At 40.7% G+C, this 19,354-nt stretch overlaps 1 protein-coding gene across 1 annotated transcript; it reads left to right on the top strand.

The window, feature by feature from the left end:
* The first annotated feature begins 514 nt into the window (after positions 1–514).
* On the top strand, positions 515–17,871 carry LOC120713963 (prostaglandin G/H synthase 1-like). Its single transcript, XM_039999924.1, is given in 13 exon segments — positions 515–728; positions 829–912; positions 7,083–7,199; positions 8,498–8,638; positions 8,734–8,877; positions 9,361–9,542; positions 9,793–9,876; positions 10,800–11,046; positions 11,683–11,969; positions 12,347–12,494; positions 13,179–13,559; positions 16,279–16,387; positions 16,819–17,871. Coding segments are annotated over 13 exon segments (2,538 nt in total). The 5' UTR covers positions 515–721; the 3' UTR covers positions 17,426–17,871.
* Positions 17,872–19,354: the final 1,483 nt, after the last annotated feature.

Here is a 19,354-nt window from a genome sequence, read left to right as displayed (position 1 = left end):
CTAAAGGCACCATCATGACTTCCTCTGAACTTTCATAAACTCCAGTGCCAGAGGTGACATTAAAACCTCACCTTGCTTTTCCCTCATCTCAAGCAAACATCCGAGGCAGGATGTAAAAAGCATCTGCCAAGAAACCACTCAGTTGGAAAAGTTTATTGTTCTTCTCAGTGCAGGGGAAGTGTCCTTATTAGTGTGCCATGTTAGTCCAGACTGAAATATCTCCACAACATTTTGTGTCTTTTTTATGGAAATGCAATGGGTGATGTTTTATTACGTTATACCCAGAAAAAAATGAACCAATATTAAAGACATTAAATTGAAACGATTACAGCGTCTAAAACTATTTAGCTCCATGATTTACAAGGCTTTACAATCTTAGAAGACCTTAAAACAGTGAACGTGGCAATAGAAAGTTAGGCAGTATTTAGGAAGTAGGGCCACTGATCACCAGCAGTAGGCGGTAAAGAGCGGGGAAACCCGCACTTGGCTCCAAGTCACCGTCGCTCTTTCTCTCCTCTCTCTGGGGGCCATAAAGGCGCAGTGCAGCTTGGCTGTGCTCACACACAGGAGTAACCTGTTGGATAGCTGGTTTTGCTTCTCTTTCACGCTGACCCAACACCCGGATCGTCTCCATACTCCTGATCCTGTGTTTACCTGCAAAATCTGGATCCCTGCACTTTCCCACCCGTTGTATGAGTTGGTATGAAAAACTCCTGCTGGAATGAGAGGTAAGTAGAGATCGAGCCCTTTACGTAGAGGTGCTGCTCGGTGATTTGATGTTTCAGCTGCTGGACACGAAACTGACTGACTTTTAATCATGTGGGGAAGCCTCTGTCCTAGGATCAGCCTGTGCGCTTTTGTTGCTGCTGCGGGAGCCTGCGTGTCGGGGTGATGAAGTTACCTCGAGCACAGGTAGGTAAAGAGGACTGGTGGGGTTTGATGCTCTGACTTATAGCATTATCTGTTATTTGGAACATTTGCTGCTTTAATAACTGCAAAGTCTGCAGCAAGAAACACACGCAGTCTGTGTTTTGACTAACACTGGTTGTTATCAGGGCTTTTTTCTGAGTGATGTGAGTGAAGCTGCCAGCAGCTACACATTCGTTTAACCCCGATAATAAAGACAGGCACTGGTACAGTAACATGACATCATCCGCTGGAAGACTAAGGAAAAGATTATTCGCGAGTAAGGAGGCCTGCTGTTGGAACTCCTTTTAATTTAAATTCAAGTGCAGGCTGAGTATTTCTTAATGTATTTCTATATAAGGTGGGATTTCAACACTGAGCACGGGATCATCTGTCAAAGTGCTTGGATATACGTTTTGAAGACCCCTGAGGAGACCAGGCATTTCCTGCCTGGCCCATGTGGGCACTTTTTCCATCTCTCATGTCTTACACACGTAATGCAGCATGATCTGCTCTAACTTATTTCTCATGCCGACTCCACCTTTTGAGCACCGCCCTTTTCAGAATGACATTTTTTCAGGATGACATAATTTACGCTCATTGTCTCCAACGGAAGACTCGCGCACAGAGATTTATGTCTAGTCACAGGAGAAAACTTTCTCCATAGACTAACTCACTCCTGGTGATTTATGTCTACATTGAATTTAATATTGCTTTTTGGAAGGTCTATGCAAGATAAAAGATGTGTGTGAGAGATTTGAGAAAGAGAGAGATTTGAACTTCTTCTGACCTCTCAGGCAGTGTGTATGCAGTTTACACAGCTGTCAGATGTAGTTACACATTTGTTAAGTGTGGAGGATCGAGGCCAGGAGGTGGCTTGGAGAGACATGAATCCACATGTGCACGAGGAAGTGTTCCATGCCGCACTGTTTTTACTCAGAAGAGCTTGGATGTGTAGTTTATCTTGCAGTTCCAATAAAATGCATAAATGAAACCCTGTACCAAGAACTGATCTAACGAGTTATGTAATTGTGGTTATCAGTGTATGGATCTTGGAGAGAAAGAATGCCTGGCCGGCCTTATCTGTCATCATAATGTAAATTAACAGGATTTACTCTCACCCGGAACTTGCATGCAGAAACTTGCGCGTCAGTAGTTTAGACGCCATCCCCCACCAACACCCACCTCCCCCACCAGCACCACCCACCTCCTCCTCACTCTGCTTCTCTGTGTGTGTCCGAGAACAAAGGTCTTTTCATGCGGATGGTTTTTCCCACACTGGTTTGTTAAACTGGTAAAGAAGTGTACGATTATCTTTTATTTGAAACCTTGGATAACTAAGGGTCTTGCAAATGCGTGTAAAAAGAAGAATAATTTATATAGGGACTATATAACACGGAGAACTAATACGGAGCCCCCCAGGGGACATGGGAGAAAAAAAAATTAGGGAGGAAAAAAAAAATTAGGGAGGAAAAAGAAAATTAAGACGGACTTTTGCGAGATCTCGCAAAAGTATTGCGAGATCTCGCAAAAGTATTGCGAGATCTCGCAAAAGTATTGCGAGATCTCGCAAAAGTATTGCGAGATCTCGCAAAAGTATTGCGAGATCTCGCAAAAGTATTGCGAGATCTCGCAAAAGTATTGCGAGATCTCGCAAAAGTATTGCGAGATCTCGCAAAAGTATTGCGAGATCTCGCAAAAGTCCAACAATGGCGGCAGCTACTTAGTTGTAATATTACTCTTTCTGGGTCACAAAATACACTTTTAAGATATTTTGAGGCGTGAATGTAGTTGTGTAAACGTCAGATACCTGCTCGGTTTACAAGACATCACATATTTGCAAAAGAGCTCCGACGTTTTTGGAGATCTGACACCCACTAGCTCGAAGCTAACGGGAGGTCGAAACCTACTACAGCCGGGAGGAACACCGCTTTCCCGGCACATCGTGCCTCGACCTCCCGGTCGGCTTCGAGCTGGCGGCCACTAGCTCGAAGCTAACGGGAAGTCGAGACCTACTACAGCCGGGAGGAACACCGCTTTCCCGGCACATCGTGCCTCGACCTCCCGGTCGGCTTCGAGCTGGCGGCCTCCGAAGAATGCGGCTAAAACTTTTGCGAGATCTCGCAATACTTATTGCGAGATATCTCGCAATACTTATTGCGAGATCTCGCAAAAGTCCGTCTTAATTTTTTTTTTTTCCTCCCTAATTTTTTTTTTTCCTCCCTAATTTTTTTTTCTCCCATGTCCCCTGGGGGGCTCCGTAAACTAAGAATAGTGAACTAATGAAATATAAAGTTTATAAAAATAAGTTGGTATTAATATTGAGGAAAGCCAAGAAAGACTATTATAATAAACTTTTTCAGGAAAACAAGAATAATATTAAGGGCATTTGGAATATTTTTAAAGAAGTATTGGGTAACAAGAACACACCCTCAGATCGGTGTATTTATTTTATTAAGAATAATCAAGTTGTCGATAATAAGACTGAAGTAGCAAACGAATTTAATTCCTTTTTTGTAAATGTTGGATCTACTTTAGCAAATTTAATTAGAAAAAATGACGACCCAGAATATGAAGTTTGGAAAGGAGAAAGTAGAATGGTTAATTCTATATTCTTAGCTGATATTACCATAAAAGAAAAAGTAGCAATTGTAGAAAATTTTAGAAATAAAAAATCTACTGACTGTGATGGTATAGACATGGTTATAATTAAAAAGACTTTAGACTGTATAAGTATTCCTCTATGCTATATTTTTAATCTCTCGTTACAATCAGTATTTCCTGATCGAATGAAAGTGGCAAAAGTGATACCCTTATATAAATCAGGAGATAAGCATAGTTTTAACAACTATAGGCCAGTGTCTCTTTTGTCACAGTTTTCAAAAGTGCTTGAAAAACTTTTTGCGCAAGACTTGATAGTTTTATTGAAAAAATCAACTAATAAATGAAAATCAATCTGGATTTTGTAAAAATAGATCAATGCCATTAGCATTGTTGACTTTCATTGAAGATATTTCATCTGCAACCCATAATAATAAATACACAGTTGGGGTATTCGTTGATTTAAAAAAAAGCTTTTGACACGTTACAACATTTTATTTTGATTTCTAAATTGTATAATTATGGTGTGAGAGGTGTGGCATTGACTTGGTTAAGGAGTTATTTAGAAAATATGTACATTATCTCGGCAATACCTCTGAAAGATTGAAGATTGTATGTGGGGTTCCTCAAGGTTCTATTTTAGGACCTAAACTTTTTAATTTATATATTAATGATATCTGTGACGTATCAAAAAGGTTAAATTCTATTTTATTTGCAGATGACACAAATTTTTATTGCTCTGGAGAGAATTTGAAAGATTTGGTTGAAATTATGACTTCTGAGATGTTAAGATTAAAAAAATGGTTTGATGTAAATAAATTATCTTTGAATCTGACAAAAACGAAATTTATGATATTTGGCAATCGTGTAAAGGAGGAAGAAGTCATTATGTCCATTAATGCAGAATTGATTGAAAGAGTTACTGAATTTCGCTTTTTGGGTGTAATAGATGAAAATTTGACGTGGAAATCACATATTGAGTATATTAGAAAGAAGATGGTTAAAAACATTTATATTTTGGGAAATGTAAGCGATTTATTAGACCACAAAACAATGCGCATTTTATATTTCTCATTGTTTTTCCATACTTTAGTTACTGTGTCGAAGTTTGGGGAAATACATATGAGAATACTATAAGACCTCTAAACTTATTACAGAAGAAAGTGATACAAATGATTCATAACGTTAAATATAGAGAACATACAAATAAATTATTTATAAAATCAAAATTATTAAAATTAGGAGATTTAGTGAAACTATAGACACTATTAATTATGTTTAAGGCTAAAAGTAATATTTTGCCTTCTAAGTTACAAAGAGTATTTTTAACGTGTTCGGGGGGAGAAGATAGCAGAAGGAAATTTTATTTTAAGCATCAGCTAGCTAGGACTACACAAAGATTAATGAGTCCAACGGTTAGGGGTATACGACTGTGGAACTCTCTTCATTATAATTTAAAGAGTTGTATAAATTTACATTGTTTTAAAAAGTGTTACATGTCTAAAACGATAACTCAATATGAAGAATGTGAATGAAATTGGAGTAAAAGGATCCATTATTTTTTGTTTCATTTATTTTATTTACTTATCTTTTCTCCTTGTTACTATGTGGAGTGGTATATTCTGATTGTAAATTTGTTGTTTGGTTTGAGTTAGGACTGGAAATAAGTGTTAATGTTAGTTTGTTCCTTGACTTTTGGTGCCCACTTGCAATATAAGTTGGATTGTAGATAGGGGGCAGGGTTTAATAAGAATATATTCTTCTGCCTGCTCCTTTTCACACATGGTTGCAGTGCTTTACTGACAGAAAGTGTAGTTGGTTTGTTTGAAAGAACTAACTGTGGAAACTGTTGACCAAGTGTGAAATAAATAAATAAATGAAAATGAAAATTATCTGTTATCATAGGAATCCTTTCTAATGGAGCACATTATGCACTCTTTGGGTAGATGGGAAGAAACCAAAGGAAAAGCCGCTGCTGGCTGTTAAAAACGATGCAGGTTTAACAAACTTGTACACGGGCTTCACATTTAACACCCTCCATTCATCTCATATATAAGTCTATGAGTTGTATGATTGGTTGATTAAGAATTGATTTCTGATTGCAAGGGGACAAGCAATAAGTACTTTAAATGTTAAAAGTAATGTTAAATCAAAACAGAATCTTGTGTATAAAAAGCAGCTGGTTGTGGTGGCTCTGGCCAAACTGAGTGTCAGCCGTGAAACAGAAAGCTCTGAAACTGGAGTTCTTCCCAGGAAATTCACACAAGGGGTCACTAGAGGCTGTAATCCAGACTATGTGTGGAAAATAGTTTACCATCAAACTGCACGTGCCAGCTTCATTTTACTACAAAGGAGTTTAATAAGAACAGCTAAGCATCCATGGTACAATCAACTGTCCATGTACACACACCTGCCAGGGAAGAACAGAACAGAACAACTCAGCTGTCTATTAGCCAAAGTACGAATGAGCATATTTCCCAAAGGTCAAACTTGCATGTTAAAGAAGTACAAGAATCACTTTGAAAGCACAAACCTCCACCAGGGCAGCTGACTCTCTATTTACTTTTAATTTCATTCATTCTGATTTCTTTGTTCTTTTTTAACATATGTTTACTAACATATGTTAGTAGGTAATGGATAATAGATAATGATTTATAAATAACTGGACATGAGAAACTTGTATATTTCTGAGTGAAAAGACAGCTCATTCGCCTTCTCTTGAACTTTCTTTAAATATCTAAAAGTAAAAGTGAGATCTGAGGTCAAATGTGACAAAATGTTTGGATAAAAACTGTAATAATCCTCATATACATCATTCCCAACGTGTTGCCTATATGTGGTCAATATAAACAATGGCAGTAAGAAATTGTTAACATGAGCGCGCTCTACACATTTACAAAGTTTTATCAGAACTCATTTAAGACTTCTTTTATCCAAAACTCAAAACGCTACCAAAAGCATAACCTCCTCGGCGGAGGTAACACGTGTAACGCTTTATGTTATCGAGTAAAATGTGCAATAGTAAGCAAGCAATAAACTTGGTACCCAGTTATGTGGGTCTTCTCCAGAATGCTTTCCTGAGCAACGATTAGTGCTGTATAGAGCAAATTTCCAAGACTGTCACATTTATGTTGATGTGACACCTGGTGCCTTTTTTCTCACATTGTGTCAGTGATTCATACAAAATTCCTGTAAAGAACAAAAGTTGCGCTGGGAACAAGAACTTAAACATGTTCACCTTGCCTAATCTGCAGAGGTATTTTTTTTAAATAAAAGCATGTTTCCAGTAGTGCAGTCTAAGATTTCATCTGTCTCTGATTTCATGTCTGGCTCTAAGGCTTTCTTTTATTCTTTTCCTTTTTTTTGCGTGGGCATTTTCAAATAGCGGTCTGAACTTGCTCGAAGGCAGATGGTTTTGCATGGAATACCACAGGAAGTGCCGGTGCCGCTTCAATATTTGATCTCTCTTTCAGTTTATTTCCATGCCACCGCTTCATATATAATCTGCCTACCTGACGTTCAAGTATTTCCAAATGATCTTCACATGAGTTTTCTTTTCTCTTTATTTTCCACAGTCAATCCATGCTGTTCCTTCCCCTGTCAGCACTGGGGTGTGTGCGTCCAGTACGGTCAGGACAAGTATGAGTGTGACTGCACTCGTACCGGCTACTACGGAGAAAACTGCACAGTCCGTAAGTCAGTTTTCCTCTGTGAGAGTGGTGCTCATATCCTCTTTTATTGCTGTACCTTTTAGGAATTTCAACTATTTAACTTAACATAAAACCAAAGGGTTTTGGAAAAAAAATGGTTTAATTTCATAGCCCCAGGCTGTCAGCGTTAAAACGTCTGTCTAGACAAGTATTTGGGAAAATTGAAGGAGCGTGGGGAAGTGCCAAGAAGAGAGCAGCTGGATTAACAAAGAACCCTCACATGCTGTAGTTCCCAGTCATTTGTTATGTATTTGGCAGACATTCGCACACTGAGTGTAATAACAGTTAATCACTGCTTTGAAAAAGACAATAGGAGCAGGAGTAGGAAAGAAAAGGAAGGAAAAGAGTATTGGACAGGAAAAGGAGTTACATGTAGACCAATGTTTTCACTTGTTGTGTAACGCAGAATAGACACACATATTGCTCATGTAGCTCCAAAGAAAATATTATGACGTCTTTATGGAGCTACCAGCCAAGTGAAAGGAACAGTTTCACATTTTTGGGAATTACACTCTTTCTTTTTTCAGGGTTTTTTGTAACAAGTAGGAATATATAGGAATATGATACACCAATACTTATTTGTCCTGTTAATAATACACTTTTGATAAAATCAGAAGCCTGTGGTATGACACAAAACTTGCATTGTCCTGCTTTCTCCAGCTCGTGTTAAACCTTTTTCACAATGAGTTCAGTTTGTTATTGTTTAAAGGTAAATGGACTGTACTATACTCTACCACAGCGGTCCCCAACCCCCGGGCCTCGGACCGGCACCGGTCCGTGAGTCGTTTGGTTCTTCTGTACTTTAATGGTACCATAACCCTACTTTGGTGCATAGTGCGGATTTGATTACATCTACAAATCCGTAGTGGATATAATCAAAATCCAAAGTCATTAACCCTAGATTTTGGTGGAGTAGCCCTGAAACCACATAATAAGATTCTCATGTTGATGTTTTGGTTTAAACATAAGTTCCTTTTTTACGGTGTTACAGCAAAACCAGCTGACACAGTAAACTTGGAGTTTTTGGGGCCCCGAGGGAGGCCAATAATGAGACAGAACTGCCATTATATTTCACTTCATTCAGTAATCCACCGACTCCAGAGGTGTGGGTGGCAATTCAGAAGTCTTGATCCTGGTTTTAAAAGCAAGACCATGCCTGCCAAGTGTTCTGCTCCATAATGACATAACGACTTTGTTATTTAGAGTAGATTTCCAGATCCCCAGTTGCCATGACTTCCAGTAATAACAAGACCATGTCTCGTGATGTTCTTCCATTCCAGCCGAGCTTTGGACCCGAGTGCGTCAGTTTTTCAGGCCCAACCCAAGTGTGGTGCACTACATTCTCACCCACTTCCACTGGCTCTGGGACATCATCAACCACACTTTCCTGCGGGACGTCCTCATGCGGCTGGTGTTAACAGGTCCAGAGTCAGCAAACTTATTGTAGAGAAATTCATTCTGGATGTTTTTTTACACGTTCTGTGTATCTAATACATCTGTTTTTTTGTACCAACAGTGAGGTCAAACTTAATTCCCAGCCCTCCAACCTTCAACTCCAAGTATGACTACCTCAGCTGGGAATCCTACTATAATCTGAGTTACTACACTCGACTTCTGCCTCCGGTGCCAAAGGACTGTCCCACACCTTTGGGGGTGAAAGGTTAGCTTCCAAGGAGCCACATTTTGTAATTAGGGGAGTGTGATAGAAATTGAATACCAAATCGACACCCAACAAACGGACTGAAACATGACACAACATGAATCAAACTTTGCTAGTCATGGTTTAGAATCCCTTGTTATTTTTGTTATACTGCCCCCAAGAGGCCAGTGTCTGCTATTGCTCATTTAAATGTGCTTTGTCAAATGATGGTTGATGATTCTGTTGATTAAGAGTATAAATTTAAACATCTGACAACAAATGCTGGCATCAAATGTAAGCTCACATAGTTCCAAATTTAAATCCACATTTTTATGCAAAGAGTGTAGTTTAAGGATTGCTTTTATCCATATCTTGACCTTGGACTGCGCAGAAGTGCAGTTTAACATGTCAGCTGTGTCAGAGCTTCAGTATTATGGCTTGAGTCGGGTGTATCTGTGTCCCCCCCCCCCGTATGGTGCGTGATGCTGTGGTGTTTCTCTTCAGGCAAGGCTGGGCTACCTGACCCTGAGGTGTTGGTTGAGAGGCTTCTGAAGAGAAGGACGTTCCGACCCGATCCCCAGCGCACCAGCCTCATGTTCGCCTTCTTCGCGCAGCACTTCACCCACCAGTTCTTTAAGACCTTCAATCGCATGGGCCTCGGCTTCACTAAGGCTGTCGGCCACGGGGTCAGTCCATCCTGATCTTTGGTGTGCAGCACATTAGCTTTATTAAAGAGTTAGTGTTATATACATAGCATAAGAGCAGAGGGAAACTTCTAGTCTTGATTCTGTCTTTTTGTTAAATTTCAGCGGTATAATTTACATTATGAAGCTGGAGGTTGGTGGAAGTTGGAGGGTAACTCCAGATGAAGTAGCAGCGGCTTTTTACAATTACACCTCTGATGCTTTTTTTCGTTCTCTCCTGCGACTCAAACAGGTGGACGCAGGACACATTTATGGAGACAGCCTGGATCGTCAGCTAAACCTCAGGCTTCTCAAAGATGGAAAGCTGAAATATCAGGTAAAGTCATTTGCAGACTTATATCTGACTGCTTTATTAGGGACGCCTGTTCAACTGCCCCTTAAGTGATCTAATCAGCCAATCACATAGCTGCAATCACTGCTTGCAGACATCCGACATCGTGATAATCGACTTCAGCCTGCTTTCATTTCAGCCCGTTGTGTGGCAGGGCTCATCAGCAGATGTCAGAGAAGTGGAGTAGCTTGCATCCAATCAGTGGTGCTGCTCGATAAAAACCCTCCGAGCTCAATTGCACTGTGCTGATTGTACTGATTACACACACCACGGTTAGCTGAAGCTCTCTCCTTGTTTCCCTCATTTAAGATAAATATGTTTTTAAGTGGAATTTGTGTGCATCTCCTTTTGTGTTCAACCCGATTTGTAACAACATGTTGAACTGCTGAAGTTCAAAGAGAGCATCAGGGTGGGGACAAAAGGTGGTGTAAGTCATTTTGAACGTGGCGTGGTTGTTTGTTTTGAATGCCTGCAGTTCGTGTGGGCTCACCAAAATTGAGTAATAGAAGAGTGCTCAATTTCAGAGCAAGACTTTGTGAAAACATGGACAGATCCTGGCTTGTATCGACGGCTGCTGCTGGTATGAGGGATATTTTTCTTGGCAAACTTTGGGCCACTTAGAACCAACTGAGCATCATTTCAACACCACAGCCTACCTGAGTATTGTTGCTGTGTATGTTCATCCCTTTATCACCTCAGTGTACCCATCTTCTGTTGGTTCTATTGGTCCAACCTGGTACTAGCAGGGTGTAGCTAATGAAGCAGCCAGTGAGTGTACATGTTGATTTAGAAGCGCAACTGTCAGTTCTGCAGTTCTTTTTAAAATGAAATACTTGATCTTCATTAACATTGTGAATTACAGATGACAGTGACTCGTATCATCATTCTTTCTTTTTCTGTCCGGTCAGTTAATTGATGGAGAGATGTACCCTCCCACTGTCGCTGATGCATCTGTTAGAATGAGCTACCCTCCCGGAGTCCCCGCTGAGGCTCAGATGGCTATCGGTCAGGAAGTCTATGGACTTCTCCCTGGTTTGGGAATGTACGCCACGCTGTGGCTGAGGGAGCACAACCGAGTCTGTGATATATTGAAAGCGGAGCATCCCACCTGGGACGATGAGCAGCTTTTCCAGACCACACGGCTCATTATTATCGGTGAGTTAGACACAGTTCAAAAGGAACAGTGAGCCTGGCATTGCAGACTTCAAGTGTTTAGTGCAAGTGGCTAGGACATGTGACAGTTCACTGCTTTTTCTAATAACAAGTTAACTAGTTTAAATAAAATTTAGCAAAACATGTTGGATTTTATACTAAATTTGGTTTAAAAATGACTTCTTTTTTTTCTTTTTTGAAAGTTTGAGCCAGACTTGTTCCTTACCAGCATCTGCGTGGTGTGGTGGTTAATACGTTTGCCTTACACAGGAAAGAGCCTCAGTTTGATGTCGGGAACAGACTCAAACCCAGCCTCAAGTGGGTCATAAGATGGTGTACTTCTAGTACTGGTCTCAAGTCAAGATAAATGTGAAGGTTGCATCAGGAAGAACATCTGGCATAAAATCTGTGTCTAATTGAAAAACATCTGCTGTGGTGATCATTTGGGGAAATAACAAGCAGTCTTTTGCCTTAAGCAACCACTGAATTCCGCACAGGTGTAGCCAGAGCCTGTTCTTTACACTAAACTATTGCATTTAATTATGTATTGTTTTTTTTGGTAAACTTTGTTTGTTTAACTTGAGGTCGAGCCACTGTCTGCTTGGTGCATTTTTCTTTAATCCCTTTTGCTTCTCGAAGGCGAGACCATACGAATCGTGATAGAAGATTACGTGCAGCACCTCAGCGGATACCTGCTTCAACTCAAGTTCGATCCCACCCTGCTGTTCGGCTCTCCCTTCCAGTACAGCAACCGTATCGCTCTGGAGTTCAGCCAGCTCTACCACTGGCACCCTTTGATGCCCGACAGCTTCTTAATAAATGGGGACGAGCTGTCATACAAACAGTTTCTCTTCAACACGTCTGTTCTGACGCACTACGGCGTGGAGGCCCTCGTGGATTCCTTCTCCAGGCAAATTGCTGGGCAGGTAGCAAACGGCACATGTTGTGTAATTGTAACACACAGTTATGGTGCATTTTTACAAGTTAGAGTTGTTTGGACGTCTGTGTTTTATAACTCTCTTTGTAACCATCAGCAACTGAAGTGTTGCACAATTCAGTGATCCATGTTTAGGGATTTCTGGCAGTCACACAAAGTTTTCCTGTTTTGCTTTATCATACTCTGCGAGTGATATAATGTGATCGCACGCTGACAGCTTGTTTTCGTACTGATAAGCTGAGGCTTGTGCAGACATCTGCAGTAAGCCATGTGTTTCAGTCACTTTGTACCTAACTTCTCACAGGATGTCTTTTGACTGAGGTCACTCCATATTGGTTACTTACTTCTCCCACCGTTGACCCACAGATTGGCGGTGGGCACAACATCAATGCGATGGTCACCAAAGTAGCCGTTGGGACCATCAAAGAGTCCCGTGAACTTCGCCTCCAGTCTTTCAACCAGTACAGGAAGCGCTTTAACCTCACGCCATACACGTCATTCAGGGAATTCACCGGTAAGGCAAATGATTCTGTGTCTAGCTCACATGGCACAAATTTTAGAAGTCCACGCAAACAGCTGGACGGACACTCCTGGAATTAATGGCATCTGCTCTCTTTTTGGAGCAATTTTTAAAGCACTGGTTTTGTCAAAGTTATTTTCTTCCCTCTGCTGTCCTCTGAAGGGTAGCGAGGGAATGCATTTGCATCAGAATCTCTATTTACATGTCACGAACTCCACTGAGTGTCCATCTTAAGCAGTCATGTGCCAATTTACATCATGCAGCTCCCTGACATAGGGAGATTTTCAAAGAGCTTACAACTCCAGTGACTCTGTGATGAAGATGGAGAAAGACTGTGATAGTTCATAGAGCCTGAAAATCCACGAAAGAGGTGTTTTAAGCCATAGTCAGTGAATTCAGTAGCTGCTGATTGGACCCCTTGAAGAAGCAGCAGTAGGCCTACAAAATAAAATCAAAGCCGGGGGAAGGCTTGAAATTTCACAGCAGTGTGTCTCACTCTATTGGAGTAGCTCTGTAGAAAACCTCCCTGTCAAAACTAATGTGCTGAACTGATCTGCCAGCCTTACAGCAGTATTGGTTTAAAACCTGCAAATATTATCTGTAAAAATCTGTACTGTAATGATGTCGATGACCTGCTTTATAAACATCCTATTTGACATATTTGGTCACTTTTTGCAGATAATGAGGAGATAGCACGAGACCTCGAAGAGCTCTACGATGACATTGACGCACTGGAATTTTACCCCGGCTTGTTGTTGGAGAAAACACGAGCGGGGGCCATATTTGGAGAAAGCATGGTGGAGATGGGTGCCCCCTTCTCCCTTAAAGGCCTCCTGGGAAACCCTATATGCTCTCCGGAATACTGGAAGCCCAGCACCTTTGGAGGAAAGGTGGGCTTTGAAATAGTAAACTCTGCCACACTCAAGAAGCTGGTGTGTCAAAACACCAGAACGTGTCCTTACGTGTCATTTAGAGTACCAACAGAAGAGAAGCAAGAACACGGGCGAGAAGGTGACAGAGCGCAGACTGATGAGCTATAACCTTTGCAGACATCAGAAGGTTGTTTTGTTTTTGTAAGATCATTATATAAAGGTAAAAGAGGCGGCTGCTAAATATAACAATTTAAAAAAATTAGTGTTACAGATGTTTGCTTGGAAAACATCAGTAATGCTTGCTTGAACAGCACTGGAGAGTCACACAGGAATCAAGAGCTCAGAATGAAATCAAATATGCCTTTTCCTTTATTTTACTCACTGTCTCATACACTTGAACACAAATACACGAGGAATAAACATGTTTTTTTGTAAATAAAACTTGTGTCCTTAGACTGAAATGATCACAATATCTGTTCGCACTGTCCATCAGTAAACGTTTGTACTGTCTGCAGAATTATTTTGAAAGATCTCATTGCAGCTCAGCATAAAGACTGAAATAAAACTGCCCATTCATTCAAACGTACTCAGGCTTCAACATTATTTACGACCCAATGATCATTATCTCTCATGACTGTTTGTACCCCACCCACATTACTCACCCACTGCATCTCATAAAACCAGTGTATTCTTTGGCTTAAAGTTGAACACTAATGATAGCTGATGAGAGAGACCTGCCCAGGCCTATGTAACTGCAAGTTTTCTTTTTTTCTTTCTTTCTTTTCTTTTTTTTAATAACCAGGGTGCACAGCGTGGTTTAAAATACACATATAACTAAATTGCCCTTGCTTCATAGTTTAAAACATGTGTTCTTGCTATATGCACTTCTGCATACATACATATGGGATTATATATGTCCGTAAAAACCACATATACAGTCTGTATGTACCTGCTATTAGTCTTTTCAGATGATTTGCATTGTGTAATCGTTTATATAAACATGGGAATGCAAACCCGTATCTTTTCACTGATTTCAGACAGCTTTTGTGAAAAATATTTAAAAGGAAGAAGGAATGATAAAGTCAAAATATTTAGCTTGGCACTGATTGTAGAAGCCATAGCAGCACTCTTTTTGCCCTCTAGTGGTGAAATAGGGAGTTGCATAGTTTATCTTCCAGCAACTTCCCGCACCTCATGTATTGTCTTTAGGCGCCCTCGGTAAAGTCCAAACTCACAATAAAGTCAAAACTAAATATTACAGTGTCACCACAGTGGGTTGACATATTAGTTTGGATGGAAACAGTATCCTAACTAACTATTTAGAAAGCAGTTCGGATCTTCTACTGCTTGATTAAGTCATTTTTAAGCTTATAAGTAAATTAAATACTCACGTGCTGCAATTGTTTGCAAAGCTATAGAAAGTAAAATTGTTTCGTTACAATTATCGGAGAGGTGAGTTTCAGCGTGTCTACATAACAGACAGGATGCAGTTTAAACTGGCTGCAGTTTCGACTTCATTCCGATTCTCTTTACCCTCGATTCATTATTACGACACGTCAGTGAACCCTGAAGGCATCACGTTTGTGTGGAAGAGCGGCTTGAGGCGGCTGAACTAGTGGATTAAGCTCGGGCAGACAGCGAGCCGGTTATTAAATTGAGGTAAGAAGCCGGGTGGTTACAAGTAGTGGATGTATTGTGTCGTTTTAATGCAATATATGATGTAGGAGTCGGCTTCGTTTTAACGCAATCTCGGATAATGGCTGCCGCGGACTCCCAGGAAGTCAGCATAGGAGAAGTAGCTAACCCACGTAGCTAATGCTAACCACCTTACTTTCTACAAACACCCGACCCACCAGCTGTTCGGCCCGCGTCCTTCTTACATAAACAAGCTAATTGGATTGTCGCCATTTTCTTTTCAGTACGGCACATGTACTGAAATAACAGCAATAGTGAATGTAAATGGTTGAGCTATCTGTCTCAACATCGGCAGAGGCTTTCAGATCAACTCTCGTTAGCTGTTATCTTCGCTGTCAGCTGCTGTGCTGGGACAATAATAAAGCAGCACAGTCCCGATTCATGCCTCATATTGTGTATGCTGTCATAAGTAAGAGGGCAGTGTGAGGAATGTCTCTCTCCCCGTCTGCCCATCTGTACACACCGGCTCTCTTACATACGGCTCGGTGCATCACAAAAGGCCTCTTAGCTTAAGTTTAATAAACTGGCACACTTACTCTAAGCTATGTATAGTGTGTGGCCTACTTTATGTACATAAGCCTTTCCTAGCTGTGTTTATCTGTCTGGATTATACAGCACTATACTGGACTATTAAACAATGAACGCGTTTTTTATCCGATTTATCCAGATTTTTATCAGTGAGGTTAGAAGTCTTTAATATCTCGGAGTCGTTGTATTGTGTGCTTATTATTCATTATTAAACTAGTTCATACTGCTTCCCACAGGCGAGCCGTCATCATGACTACTCTGGATGACAAGATCCTGGGAGAGAAGCTGCAGTATTACTACAGCAGCAGTGAGGATGAAGGCAGCGACAATGATGATGAGGATGGGGAGAACAAGACCATTAGGGATGCTGAAGTCACGGAACCCGAGATAGACTACAGCGCAGATGGAAGTGCTGTGAACACAGGTTGTACAAACAGATATAGTGCATTCACAGGAAGAAAAAAAAAAACATTGATCCCTTGTCACAAGGCAGCAGCCCAAAATGACATCTAAATAAATTATATGGTTATTTTTGACAAATAAAAATGTCAGAAACTTTTTATTAAAAATTCTTGGAGCTTTCCTCATTTTTAAGCCATCCTTGTGTTTGACTTTAATCGATCTTTCATCTGTGTCATAAGAATATAGAGTGTGTTATGGTAACAGTGGCTGTTCTGTGTCAGGGCCCAAGGGTGTGATCAATGACTGGAGGAAGTACAAGCAGCTTGAGGTGGAGCAAAAACAAGAGCAGAAGAAGGAGATGGAAAGACTGATCAAGAAGCTGTCGATGACATGCCGCTCTAACCTCGACCAGGAAAAAGACCAAGAGAAACAGAAGGCACTTCAGGAAAAAATCCAAGGCAAAGTAAGTAAATCAGACTAACAGAAGACACATGAAAGACCTCTGAAAACCCTCGTTTAGCTCAGACCTATTGTTGCTGATCAGTGGCATCCCTCCTGGAGTAAATGTAGGCAAAGAGCTGATTATCAAGGACAGCGTGAACATGGTAAAACAAAAAAACTTCTATTTTCTAGACTCTGCACCCTTGATTGTATTTGTGGATGGAACAAACAACATACATCATATACTCAATAGGCTCAAGATGCTTTTTCTTTTTTTCTTTAATGAATAAAACTCAGTCTAGTTTATTCCAGTTTTTGTCCCAAGTCCACTTTCCCCTGGCTGTAGATTCATATACAAAGAAGTGTGAATTGTGTTGCACACACTCCTCTGATTTTGTGTGTTCATTCCTGTCTGCTTCACAGATGACCATGCAGGAGTACAACATGCTTCAGGAAGAAGAGGATGATGAAGAATTCCTCCAGCATTACCGCATGCAGCGCATCGAAGAGATGCGGCGCCAGCTGTGCCGCGGCAAGCGTTTTGAGCAGGTCTACGAGCTAAACAGTGGGGAGGAGTTCTTAGAGGCTTTAGACAAAGAGGACAAAAGCACCCTGGTCATGATCCACATCTACGAGCCGGACGTCCCGGGCTGCGAGGCCATGAGCGGCAGCCTGATGTGTCTAGCTCAGGAATACCCGCTGGTCAAGTTCTGCAGCGTGCGCAGCTCAGCCATCAGCACCAGCGCACTGTTCAGAGACAGCGCTCTGCCTGCTCTGCTCGTTTACAAAGCCGGGGACCTGATCGGCAACTTTGTGCGGCTCACAGATCAGCTCGGGGAAGACTTCTTTGCCGTAGACCTGGAGGCCCTGCTGCAGGAGTACGGCTTGCTGCCCGAAAAGCCTCCCGTCGTCCCAAAGATGGTTCGCAACGGAGCCATCATACAGAGCACTGTGAGCGACGAGGACTCTGACCTTGATATAGACTAGAGCCATAGCTTCTAACATGTATGATATGCTTGGGAAATCTGTGTACACATATGTGGCCCCTCTGTAGCAACAGAGCGAGCCTTGACTGACACCTCACCACTCACGCACCCACACACAACCAGCATTAAAGCAGAACCAAAAGTGAATGCAGACACCACAACTTAGTGCATTTCATCCTATCATTCCATAGTAAATATGAGTTATTTGATGAGTGTAAATATCATTATCAGAGGGTTTCAGAATACTGTAGATGTTTTACGTTTTGTTTGAGCTGACAACTTTACCTATTTATTGTGTTAAACCACATTGCCGTGTATTCATGTGCTTCACTGTGTAGAATAGAAAACCTTTGGGCCAAACTAACTATTAGTTAATTTTCTAACTTTTATATGTGCTCCACCATATCAAATAGTCGGGACAATAAAGTGTAAAGTGTTTGGACTTGGTATTTTGTTGTCTTTTTATTTGCTGGAATCTGTGTAAAGTTTAAACTGCATCATCAACATTATTCAGTTTAATTCAGTTGTACTTTTGTAGTGCCAAAATCTGCCTTTATATTGTAAGTTAAAGACCCTGCAATGTTAGAAGGACAAGACCCAACAAGCAGTTATGAGCGATCACTTGGTGACAGTGGGAAGGAAAAACTCCCTTTCAACAGGAAGAAACCTCCAGGCTCAGGTTGAATCAGCCATCTGCTGCAAGTGGGTGAGGGGAGGGAGACGGGATGAAAGAAACACTGTGGAAGAGGGCCAGAGGTTAGTAAAAACTAACGATTAGAGGTGAGTGAAGAAGAAACACTCATTGCATCATGGAAGGTCTTTAAGATAAGACGGGACCTGATTATTCAGGATGTTTTATGTGAGGAATTTAAATTCGATGTGCTTTCTTATATAAAAAAGAAGGGGTGGCACTAAAAGTGTCCTGAACTAAATGAATTCTAAAAGTCCTCTATCAAGCTTGTGATGGAGCAGAACTTGCAAAGAGGTAAACAAACTATTTTATTTTTTAAAAACAGGTAATCAGGTGATTGCAATAATAATTACCAATGTGCTGGTGATATTTACATATTGCTTAAAAGAAAAGTGCCTGGAGGCGTTTCAAGATGACTGCCAAGTGGTTCAACTGAAGAACGACTTTGGCTGCTTTAACATTTTATTGTTTTTAAAACAGGAAGTGTTTAAGGTGAAAACACCTGAATGATAACTAGTGTTGTTGAAACTGGAGGGCCAAGAGTGCCAAAATGAATTAAATAAGTAAATAAAAAAATAAATTACACATTTCAGTAATTAACTATTTCAAATTGGAAATAATCTATTACATCTTTTCAAATAAATTCATTGATATTTCAGTAATTATTTCTATTTCATTACTTAATTCTTTCCAATTTAAAAAAAAACCTATTGTTTCATTTTATAGCAGGTAAAGTGGCTTCAGCTGTACTCAGGCAAACACAAAAATTAGCAGTTAGCTTTATTTTTCAGTAAAGTTCACAGCATTTCCATTTAGAGTTACAAAAACCAACTTTCTGAGTTCAGCTTAGTTATAAACATTTATTGTATTTCATTAATACAATAAATGGCTAAAAAGTAAAGCAACTCCCTGTGTTTAACCTGCTCTCAGTCTGCTTTCTCTACACCCACATTAACTTTTCGCTCCAATGAATCCTCCCAGAGGTGATTTGTACACAGGATTGACAGGTCAACTCTTCAAATCTTGTCAGCTCAATAATTCCTCTGAACAGGAAGAGCGGTGGCATCGACACTCGCTGTTCAACCATATTAAATTGCACAATACAGCCTGCAGCAGCCATGAGGAGTTGACTCAACTTTTCTGACATGGACAGCAGCTACAGATCTGACATTAGACCGCTGCAGCCTACAGGCATCTCATCATTATCAGCAGCAGCTGCAGCAGCAGCAGCAGGTGTAT

The sequence above is a fragment of the Simochromis diagramma genome, unplaced genomic scaffold (genome assembly GCF_900408965.1).
Source record: "Simochromis diagramma unplaced genomic scaffold, fSimDia1.1 OVJJ01000596.1, whole genome shotgun sequence".
NCBI lineage: Eukaryota > Metazoa > Chordata > Actinopteri > Cichliformes > Cichlidae > Simochromis > Simochromis diagramma.
The sequence above is the reverse complement of the archived record's forward strand: the minus strand, read 5'-3'. Positions and strand labels throughout refer to the sequence as shown.